The sequence below is a fragment of the Physeter macrocephalus genome, chromosome 2, assembly GCF_002837175.3.
Source record: "Physeter macrocephalus isolate SW-GA chromosome 2, ASM283717v5, whole genome shotgun sequence".
NCBI lineage: Eukaryota > Metazoa > Chordata > Mammalia > Artiodactyla > Physeteridae > Physeter > Physeter macrocephalus.
The window spans coordinates 54,902,121-54,913,653 of NC_041215.1; the positions used below are offsets into that span (position 1 = coordinate 54,902,121).

At 39.2% G+C, this 11,533-nt stretch overlaps 1 protein-coding gene across 1 annotated transcript; it reads right to left on the reverse strand.

Moving 5' to 3' along the window:
• Positions 1-6,144: 6,144 nt before the first annotated feature.
• On the reverse strand, positions 6,145-7,303 carry LOC102976411 (heterogeneous nuclear ribonucleoprotein H3-like). The gene is given in 1 exon segment (XM_055078748.1): positions 6,145-7,303. A coding segment is annotated over 1 exon segment (852 nt). The 5' UTR covers positions 7,172-7,303; the 3' UTR covers positions 6,145-6,319.
• Positions 7,304-11,533: the final 4,230 nt, after the last annotated feature.

An 11,533-nucleotide genomic window follows, 5' to 3' on the forward strand; every position in this document is an offset into this window, starting at 1 on the left:
GCAGGCTTCAGTAGTTGTGGCATGCAGGCTCAGTAGTTGTGGCTCGCGGGCTCTAGAGCACAGGCTCAGTAGTTGTGGCTCACAGGCTCTAGAGCACAGGCTCAGTAGTTGTGGAGCATGGGCTTAGGTGCTCCACGGTATGTGGGATCTTCCCAGACCAGGGCTTGAAACAGTGTCCTCTGCATTGGCAGGCGGATTCTTAACCACTGCGCCACCAGGGAAGCCCTTAATTTTTTTAAAATTAGAGGTAGGCATAGAAGATATTTGTCTATGACACACAGAAAGCCATAGAAATGATTTCTACACAACAGAGCATTATTTTTCATTATTGAATCCAACCAGTGGCTACTCCATTATGTCAAAAATCCATGGAAATACATAAATTTTTTTCAGTCCTTCAATATAGGGAAAATCCAAAAACTCTTGGAGTTGCAGCAATGCTTGCAAAGAACAATCTCACTCCAGGGACCAAAATTGGGGCAAGGATTTTGTAGAATATAAGGGAAGCCAGGAATCCCCTTACATTTGATGTAGTAATGGATTTGATGCAATAATGGATTTGATGCAAATTACATTTGATGCAATTATCTAAAGAAATGGTGCAGGAAAATTCTACTTAAAGGTTGTTCTAAGCAACTGTAAATATAACAACTAAATATCCTCTTCCAGTAGTAATCCTGAGTCTGAGGCAATGCATGTCCATTCTGAGGCAGGAAAATGTAGGACATGCAGAGTGTAGGACCCACAAAAGGAGCTATACAAAGGGGCCAACACTAGGTCAGAGATATTTTTCTGATCCACACTTACCTAAGATTTCACCAGTTCCCTCATGTAAAGAGATAAATGTCACCATCAGAATAACATTCAATATTCACTGTAATATGTTGGCATATATTCAAGTATAACTTAGTTTTAAGTATAAGAGTACTAATTTCATATCACGGGTTCAGTTATTCTCAATTGCACACAATTCCTTCAAACTTTATTAAAGAATGTTGTCTGGAAGAAGTGATCCCCAAGACATCAAGTAACAACTGCAGTCAAGATTCAGTTGCCCAAAGTGACTAATGTAGGAGTGTCATTCCTAGCAGAGGGTGCTTAAACAGGTCTTATTCTACCTGGGTATATACACATTACACCAGCCTTTAACTGGGCACTAAACATATATACTGTAGTGCACATGGCATTGTTCCTGACTTTCAGAAATGTATAATATAGTTGGAGAGGCAAAACTGATACACACACACTCACAAATTTAGCAAAGGAAGGCCTATGTACAAGATGCTATGCTAAGCAGAATATAAAGAGAAATAAGATGCATGGTCCTTGACCTCAAAATGACTACAGTCTTTAAGTAGGGGAGGACATAAAAATAGCAGTAAAATAATAATTTCAAACATATATTGGTCACATAATGTGTGAAGGACTGCACCAAGAGCTTTACAGCACATATACAATCGCATTTAATCTTCATTTTAACATGATAGTGTAGGTATTACTATTCTCATTGTACAGATGAAGAGACTAAGCTCACAGATTTTAAGTAAGTGGTTCAAGTTTATAAAACTAGTTAGCAGGACTTGGGTCTGAGTCCAAGAAGCATTAGCTCCTTCCTGTGATATCACACTACATCTCCCACATGTAGACAAATTACTGTGAAATGGCAAACATCATAAAAGTAGACCCATGAACCACAGTGTTTTACAGCAGTCATTTCCAGCCCGAGAGAACTGGAAATGTTTGGTGGAGGAGGTGGCCTTTGAGCAATAGTAAGGAGCCTAATAGGAGATGAGTAACTGTAGGAAGTTGGATTATTCCAGGAAGCACATAGGCAAAGGCATAGAGGTAGGACAGCATATGTTTTTTAAAGGGGGAATGTGATTAGTAATCTTTTTTGGTGGTAGCCTGGAAATAATATGGTGGTGTGGTGGGAAAAGTAAGTTGGAATCAGTTTGGAGTCAAATGATAACAAGCAGGTCTTGAACACTACTTTAAGGAGTTTAGACTATTTGGAGGCTACCACTGACCTATTAAAAGGTGTTTGTGGAAGAAGGGCATAATCAAACAGCATTTCAGTGTGATTAAACAAGGAGACAATCATTAGGTGATGATACATGACAATTATCAAGAAATATTAGCTCAGTGTGAGGAAATATTCTTGTCGTTATATTAGGAGAGAACTGGTAAACTGTTTCAGGAGTGGTTAGTTAAATAACTAATCATCAGAATCATCACAGTCTAGACTGGCCAAGAAAGTTACAAACTCAGTTTCCCCCCCAACAGTTTGATCACACTGGGAGAAATAATAAAGTAGCAAGGAAAATAAAATAATAATTTATAATAGTAGCTAATCTTTGTGGAGCTTATATGTCAGGCAGTGCCCTCCAAACTCTTTATAATAACAATCTGCTGTCTGCTGAGCCCAGGTTCACTGCAAAGGAGGTTGGATAGTCGTGTCAACTATTTAAATCAAGCTGTCTGAGAAATCAGAGAATTTGTCACCTTTCAAGTGATCTAGTCAAGATTACTAGTGACATAAAACATAGTCTCTTGCCCTTGTTGAACAGTCAAGGATAAACACTGAAATTAGTCACCAACTTTCCTTTTCCTAAACTCCATAAGGACCATTTGTTTCTAACATGTTTCCATTTCTAGGATTACAGTTTCTTTTACATTAGTTACATTTTATGGTGCTTGTTTCCCGGCACTTCTCTCTCTTCAGCAAACTCTTCTCCAAATCAGAGTGTAGGATGGGTTATTTCTAGGAAAAGCTTCTCCAAGTAAACTGATTCCACCCACTATGTATTCATTCTGGTGTCTTGTTCCTGCATTTTGAAGTACTTTTGGAGCCTACAGCTCACTATCTATGATTGCCTCAACTTTCTCACTGTAATGAGGGCAAGAGATTGTGAAATAAAAAGTTGGATTTGTGACCCCTATAAATCTTAATAAGCAAAGGAAACTCAGTCACCTATATTCTCACTCACCAAACACCTACTGTAAGTAAGCTATATGCATAATAAGTCACATTAGGATAGAATGGGGGGAGGGGGACACTAGTTTGAGCCAAATTATTATCTATAAGTTCTTTAGTAATAGAAATTATTTCTTAATAATCTTTGCTTGTCTGAATTGCCTAGCATGGTTAACTGCACACTCTAGACACCAAATAAATATCTATCGAATAAATGATTTTTTTTTAACAAACCATAGATTGGTGGAAGGGAGTGGAAATAAAATTCAAACATGAACAACTCACTTGTTTTAACAGCTTGAGTTAAAATAGTGAATGAAGAATGAGGCTAATGGCTAAATTTGAAGAGAATCTTGGATTTTTACAGGGATTTGATAATGTTTTCTTTTACATGACCAATATAATGAATATCTTTAATAATAATACCTGATTATTTAATTCAACAACTCAGGCAGTTATCAGATGTCCTCTCAGCTAAAATTAAAATTGTATACATCCCTCCCTCTCACCTCATTTGCTTTTCTCACCATCTCCTTCATTTCAGTGAATGGTATAATGGGTTGAATAATGGGCCCTCCAAAATATATCCAAGTGCAAATCCTTGGAACCTGTGAACATCACCTTACTTAGTAAAGGAGACTTTCAGATATAGTTAAGGATCTTGTGATAGAATCATCCTGAATCACCCCATGTGAGGCCTAAGACAAGCACCCTAAGAGACAGAGAGCAGGAGTCATAGAGGCAGAGGTTGGAATGATATAGCCAAGGAAAGTCAATGAAAGCTGACAGCCACCAGAGCTGGAAGACACAAAGAATGGATTATCCCCTAGAACCTTCAGAGGGAGTGCAAGTTTGCCAACACCATGATTTTGAACTTGTAGTCTCCAGAACTGTGAGAGAATACATTTCTGTCATTTGAAGTCACCCAGTGGTAATCTTCTAAAAATCTAACAGAAAGGACAGCTCTTTCCTGCCACTTGCTCACCAAAACCCCTAGAGTTGTCCTTAACTTTCATCTCTCTCTCACATCGCCAATCCATCCAATAGTAGTAAAGAATTTATACTTTTAAAATACATCCAGAATCTGACCACTGCTTACCACTTCCACTGCTCCCACCCGTTGAAGCCACCATCCTGTATTATCCCCTTAAAGAGTCTCCTTGATTCCACCCATGCCCCCTACAACCTAGTCTCAATACACCAGACAGACTGACTCTTTTAAAACTTAAGTCATGACATGTCAAAACACTGTAAGTCCTCCCCATTTTACCCACAATAAAGCCCAAATTCCCACATTGGCCTGTATAAACCCTGTCACCCCCGGACCTCATCGCCCCCCAACCAGTGCATTACTCTGATCCAGCCCACAGCCTCTATGCTCTTCCTTGCTCCTTCTCCAATACTCCAGGTGTGGTCTCTCCTCAAGGCCTTTGCACTGGCACTTCCCTCTGTTTAGAAAGTTGTTTCCTTGGGTATCTCTGCAAAGTTTACTCCACCACCTCCTTTAAGTCTTGCTCAAATGTCACCTTCTCAGAAGTAGGTAAAAACTTATTGAATAAATAATTAAGTGAATGGATTTCAAATCAATAGCTTTTATAACTATCAAGCACTTCTACTTTATAATTATTCTAACTATTATTTTTCTTTTTTTTTAACATACGACCTGGTCTTAGTGTCCCATCCATATATTCTCAAACTGTATAGAATTAGATTCCTTTATAATGTCTCATACATTAAATCCATGATTACTTAATGACCTTGGAAGTTTTGGAAGCATATAATAATGTCCAATATTTTCTGAAGTGGTATATCATAATTTGCCTAAGTTTTAATATGTGACATGAGTGAAGTAGTCTTTTCTTCATAATCAGGGGGACAGCATGTATCTCCTCATTTTTTCCAAAGTTGAAAACTATTGTCAGAAATATGGATGGCAATTAGTTAATGAATAATGTAAGAGAGTGGTTAGAATAACACAGAAAGTTAGCTTCAAAATGACCAAACCTATCAAAGAAAAAGCCGTTTCTCCAATATGGTCAGCATGGTAGCAGGTATATTATCACTACAGGAAGGAAGTTTGACTGTCAAGTCAATGAAGAATAATTACAATTGTCAGGCAGAGAAATGATGAGATTGTGGGAAATTGAGCATTCCAAAATTCTCACACAATTGTTGACTTCATGTTATAGTCCCCAAACTCATTTTAATGCTATAAGATCCAATTCACTTTTCCAGAAGTCATTGTTGCCAGTTTTCATCCTGCCAATTGTGAAACGTTCCAATGTGATTTTTGTGTTTGTTTGTTTTATTTGTTTGAGAATTCATTATCGCATTGTCAGATTTCTAGGTCATTGCTTAGAGAGGCAATTTTAGTAGTGTTTTAAATCACCCATGTGATAAACCTTTTCTTTGGAAAGACCTCTGTCTCAATCATCCAAAATAATTTCATAATCTCTCTTGGATTGAAAGTTTATAGATTTGAGGCCACATAATTCTTTCCTTGGCTAAGATAATAAATTTTCCCAAGCTAAAAAGAACTTTCCCAAACCATGTTGAAAACAAAATTGTAACACTCTACGAAGTGTCAATTTCAACAGTTCAAATACATTTTCAGAAATTTCAAGCAGATCAAATACTTCTGTAAGTTAGGCACTGTGGATCTCCTTCTTGCTTTGCTAGGTACATGGTTTGTAGTGTTCATAATAGCACAGTACTCCCTTTGAAGTCAGTATTCTTGAAGTCTCTGGAGGCTCAGATAATTACCTCAGAGACAGACCTGGTATAATTTGTAAAACAGCCCATGGCATTACCAGTTCACACTGTAATTTTGCCAGATCTTATAAGATAAGCTGGCTTGGCCCTAGTCATTAGAGAGATGGGCAGCCTCTAGGGTAAACCCAATTGCTGTAGAAACTATCATTAAAACTATTATTGAACATCTATCTGGTGCCAAAAATACATCCAACTCATTGTAGTCATTGGGATCTGCAGCAAGACAATGCTTCTGTGCTTCACAAGGGACACATGAACGCTTCAGCAGTTTTAATCCATGGAAATGCTGAAATGGAAAAGCACTGGCTGCTCCCTCTCATTCTGGACCACTTACAGTTCCAGTATCCTTTTTTTTTTAATATAAAAATTTATTTTTTAAGTCAAAGTATGCAACAAATAAAACCTACAGAAAACAGATTTTCCCATCACAATCTGTTGCTTTACCAAATAATAGTTTGAAAACACATTCCTTCAGTCATTATAAAGTTCTTAAAATACAAAAGAAATTAAATCTGTAAGAAAGCCTTGTAGACCAGATGCTGTTGTCAGGACTTTTATATCGGTGGTTATACTTCAGTACATCCCACGCCATCCACCTCCACTCATGCCATCTTGCCCGTAGTAACCACCACTGCCTCCACCACCACGGCCATAACCACCCAGGCCATCAGGAGTACCATATCCTCCACTGTAATTGTTCCCCATTCCCATTCTTCCAACAGATCCGTAGCCTCCCTGATTATCCATTCCATCTCTGCCATAGGCTCCCATTCCAGAACCTCCCATTCCAGAGCTGCCTCCAGGAGTTGAATTCAAGAAGAGTTCAATGTATCGATGTTGCATGTTATTCTTATCTTTAGACATGGCAGCTACTGCATATTAATGTGTCACAAACTCTACATCTGCTTCTCCTGTTGCTCTGCCATCAGCTCCAATATCAATATGCTCTCGGATTGTATTTAGTGGTGAGAAGAAATTAGCAATGTCATTTTCAGTTGCATGGAAAGGTAATCCCCTCATATGTACAAAATGACCACCATGAAAACCTGAGCTTGCATCACCAGCTCCACCATAGCCATGTCCTCCCACACCTCTTCCATCTCTCATTCTGTCATCAAAGCCATCATTTCCATAGCCATAATTATTATAGCCACCATAGTCATCAAAACCTCCATAACTTCCACGCCCAGCTCCATAATAAGCCCCTCTTCCTCCTATTGGTCTATCATATGGTCCCGGTCGCTGGCCCAGCAATCTTCTTGGTGGATCATAAAATCCTTTGATTTCACTCCTGCTACTTCTGAAGATCTCAATATACCTGTGCTCTATTCTTTCCTTGTGTTTCCCCAGAGCATTTTCTGCTATCTCCTTTGAAGCAAACTGCACGAAGGCCTCCCCTGTGCTTCTCCCCTGGTAGTCCATCATCAATGTTATCCCATTTGGCACGATTTCCAACCCTTGAAAGAACTGAACTATTTCCTCTTTGCTGCAACCAAATGGCAGTCCACGAAGTCATACTGTCCCATCACTAGCATCATTTGGACCATGATGTTTCATAACCCAATCCTTCCCAACACCGTTTGATTTAAATGCATGTTGGGCGACAGTAGCGCCGACTCCAGTGCTCCCGGGGTCCAGTCTTGAGCAGGGAGAAGTCGCCCGCCTCGTGCAGTGCTCCCACAACAGTTCTTCCAACCGTCTCCGGCGGCGGCAACCGCTAAGGGCTCCAGTATCCTTTGTCATCCCCTTATATAGCCAAGAGTCTGAAGAGAGGCCCAGATGTAATTTGATCATGTTTGACCAGTTTTATCTCCAGAACACTTCTTAAGTCTATCTCCTCTTCCTTCATGCCAAATACCACTGCCTTAGTTCAGTCCTTCATACTGTTCGCCTGGACTAACACAAGAACTTCCAAACTGGTCTCTCTAACTCCTGTCTACCCACCTCCCTTACCCCAAATCTACCCCCTTATATACTCCACATTGCAGCCAGAGTGACCAGCCTAAAACACACACCTGATCCTTTCACTCCCAAGTTTTGAATGTTCTGAATTCATTCGACAAATCCCCAGTGCTCTAGCACTGGGAATACAGCAGTAAACAAAACAGTTACATTTTTGCCTTCTTGAAGCTTGCATTACTATGGGTAGGACAGACAATAAGAAGACAACTGTACGATGACATATATGGTAGGAAAGAGAGACAGAGAGTGATGGAGGTGGGGGTACCTTAGAAAGGGTAGACAGGAGGGGCCTGTCTCAGCAGAAGGGAGTGAAGGGAGAGGGTCGGCCATGAGAGGGAGATGGACAGGAAGAAGGGAAGAGTACAATAGGCAGAGGGGTTAACGAGTGCAAACGCCTGAGTCAGAGAGATGCCAGCATGTTTTAGCACACCAAGGCGGCCTGTGAGTTTGGAGCCCGGTGTGTAAGGGGGTTGAAGGCAAAGTGGGGAGCGGGGAGCAGGGCAGGGGCCAATTCAAGTAAGGATTTGCCTTCCAGGCCTTGGTAAGAATGTGGATTTTATTTTAGATGTGAAGAAGCCATTGGAGGTTTGAGCACTCACTGGGGAATATTATTATCTGATTTATATTTTAGAGGGAACACTCTCACTTCTGTGAGAAGGGTAGACTTTAGGAGAGCCAAAATGGAAGGAGACTTATTCCCACTATAATTTTGGAGTTACTGCTGTGATCCATGGGAGCTTGGACTATGATGGTGATGGTGGTCAAATTTGGCATATCTGGTCAAGAGGGTTTGCTGAAGGATTGAACGTGGGTATGAAAGAAAGCAAGGGATAAAGGACTCAGCATTTCCTATAGGATAAAGCCCAAGGTTGTAGCACAGCATCCAATTCCCTCTCAATCTGACATCTGCTACCTTCTTCAGCTTCATCTCCCACCCACATCTGAAAAATTTCTCTCCAAGAATTCTGATTTCTGGGACTTTCCCTGCCCATGTGCCCAGGCTACTTCACATCTCTGTGATGTTTTTCAGGCTGTACTTTTTGTGTGGATTTCCCTTCCCACTTATACAATTCTTTCTCAATCTTCAAGACTCAGCTCAGGCATCATCTCCCCAGGAAACCTTTCCTGGATTAACTTTCCAGGTTAAATTAAGTACTCCTTCCTGTACTCAGCATCCAGGAGTCTTATCTCAGCATTAATCATATTGCATTGAAACTCTGATTTTTGTCTGTCTTCCCACTAGCCTGTCACCTCCACAAAAGAGAGATCTTGCATTATATGCCTTGCATCCCCAGTGCCTCACTCAGTGCTTATACCCAGCAGAGGTTCAATAAATGCTTGTCGATCTGAACTGAATCTTCCAGGAACTCTTTATGCCATCAAGGCAGTATTATCAGGGACCAGAGGGAATCATAGCGTCAAAGAGAAACGAAGAGTGAAGCTTTCCTGGATAAATCCCATTGTGAAGACTGGCATGTTGACCACGTGGATCATATACTCTTCTTATGGAGTGCTCAGGGCCTTTGGTCAAAGTAAGCCATCCCCGAAACATCTCTGGATGTGATAAATACAGGGATCAAGGAGTAAATGCTTGGGAGTAAAGGTAAGAGAGAACACAGTTACCTACTCTCTTTTGAACATGGGGTAACAGGCTTCTAGAAAAATGAAACAAGCAGGCACTAGTCACCTGTTTTCTCTGCCTGTATCCTCAACAGCCCATCCTGCTTTTCCTGGTCATCATATCTGATAGAGAATATCAAGAGAATCAGTCTGCAAGCTGCAGGTACAGAACAGTGTTCAGGGGATCTATAATCACATTACATAAAGTGGGGTTTATATAAAGTTGACAGAATGTGCTGATGTGAGCCATTTACAGTTCAATTGTAACAGCAGTCTGGCAAGCAGCTAGCTTTATCTGGGAGATGATGTACTTTGGATTCTGCCATCAAGTCAGATTTAGAATAACAATCTGAAGGGAACACAATCCCCTTTTTAAAAATCTTGCCTTCTCTTCCTCGGATCCAGTGAAGCAAAAGAAGTTAGAAGAGTCTGCATAATACCAGCAAACTTTTCATTACTTTTTATGGAAATGCAACTTATCTAAAGATTTTTTTGTCAAGGGAAACATAGTCAATATACAAAACTAGATTTAATACAGCAGACAACAAACTTTTTTTTAAACAACTATGCTCCTTGAACTTTAAAAATTTGACAGGTGAATTAACCAAATCTTTAAAAAGTTTTCATCATAGCTTTACTAGGTTCTATAAAACACACAGTCAATGACAATTCTATAAAGGGACTAAATTATGGAAGAGACACAGATTGTCAGTCCATATATGTTGCATGTGTGTGAAAAGACTGAAAACTGTTTTCCTTAAACACAAGAATGTATTGTCACCTGGTTTTATTTTCAGATACATTCTCAAACATTTGTTTGAAATAGTTTTCCCAATTTGTTTTTTCTGTTGTTTTTCGTGGTTTCTTTTGCTATAATCAATTTTTTAAATTTTTATACTTAAATGTTTTAATATTTTTCTTTAGGGTATATATGAGGGGGAGTGTGTGTGTATGTGTGTGTATGATGGTAAAAGGCTTTCTCCTCCACCAGAGTGTAATACTAGCTACCCTTGGTTTTTGTCTTTTAATTCTATGGTTTAGTTTTTTACACCAAATCTTTAATCCATTTGGATTTTATATTAACGTAATGAGTGAAGTCAGTATTGAGCTCTTTTTTGTTTCTGAATGACTAAACAGTTTTCTTAACATTATTCATTAAAGTATCCATCTTTTTGATATTGCCATCTTTATCATATATTTTATTCCCCTACTAACTTGAGTCTCCTTCTAGACTCATTGTTTTATCTCATCCTCTGTCTATTCCTGTCCTAGCAAAACCACATTGCTTACTTAATAATGCCTTGATGCTGGGGAAAGTTACCCATCATCACTTTTCTTTTTAAGAATTTTATTGGCTGCTATATTCATTGACTATTATATTTTTCAGAATATTGTTGGCTATATTTATGATCCAAGATTATGTGTTAGATAAGGAATCTTTTAGAATCTTTAGAATCATTTAGTCAAGTTCCCTCCAAAAAATCCCATTTGGAATTCTGACTAGGATTACCATTCACACCTTGATTGACTTTGAGATCATGGACATCTTAACATTAGTGATTGTTTCTAGCCAAGAAAAGGTGTCTTTCCATTTTTTTATCTCCTTTTATGCCCCTCAGCACATTTCGTCAGTCATGCATATTTCATGTTAAGTTTATCCCTAGGTATTTTGGATGTTTGCAAGTCAGAAATTACAACTTATCCAAATCCTACACGTCAAGATTCAAAAAAGATCTTAGCCTCCAACTTTTAGTCAGCACATCCTGTTAATGTACCACTTAATTTTAAATTTTAGCTCATCCTGAAATAAATGTGTCCTCACTAAGTTTCTTTAGTCATAGCCTTTAGAACTTTATCATTTGTAGCTGCCTGATAGCTTTTGAACAGTCTCAAAATTTCAATAGATTCTTATATTATGAATCTAACCATGCCAAAGTAGAATTAAACAAAAGCAAACAAACAAAAGAACACTACTTCTTTCAGTCTCACTTACAGCTACAGTGCAAGCATCAGACCTAGGTTGTGTCAAGCAAATACACCCATAGAAGACTCCAGAAGTAAAACATGGAAGGTAGCAACATGAACCAGTGGCCACATGTGGGGAAATTGACCTTCTGGCAAATGGGGGAGTGGTAGTATCTGATTCTTTAGAAGGTGTCTGGCATGTGGCACCAAGCACAATCAGTAAAGGGTGGCAGCAGTGTT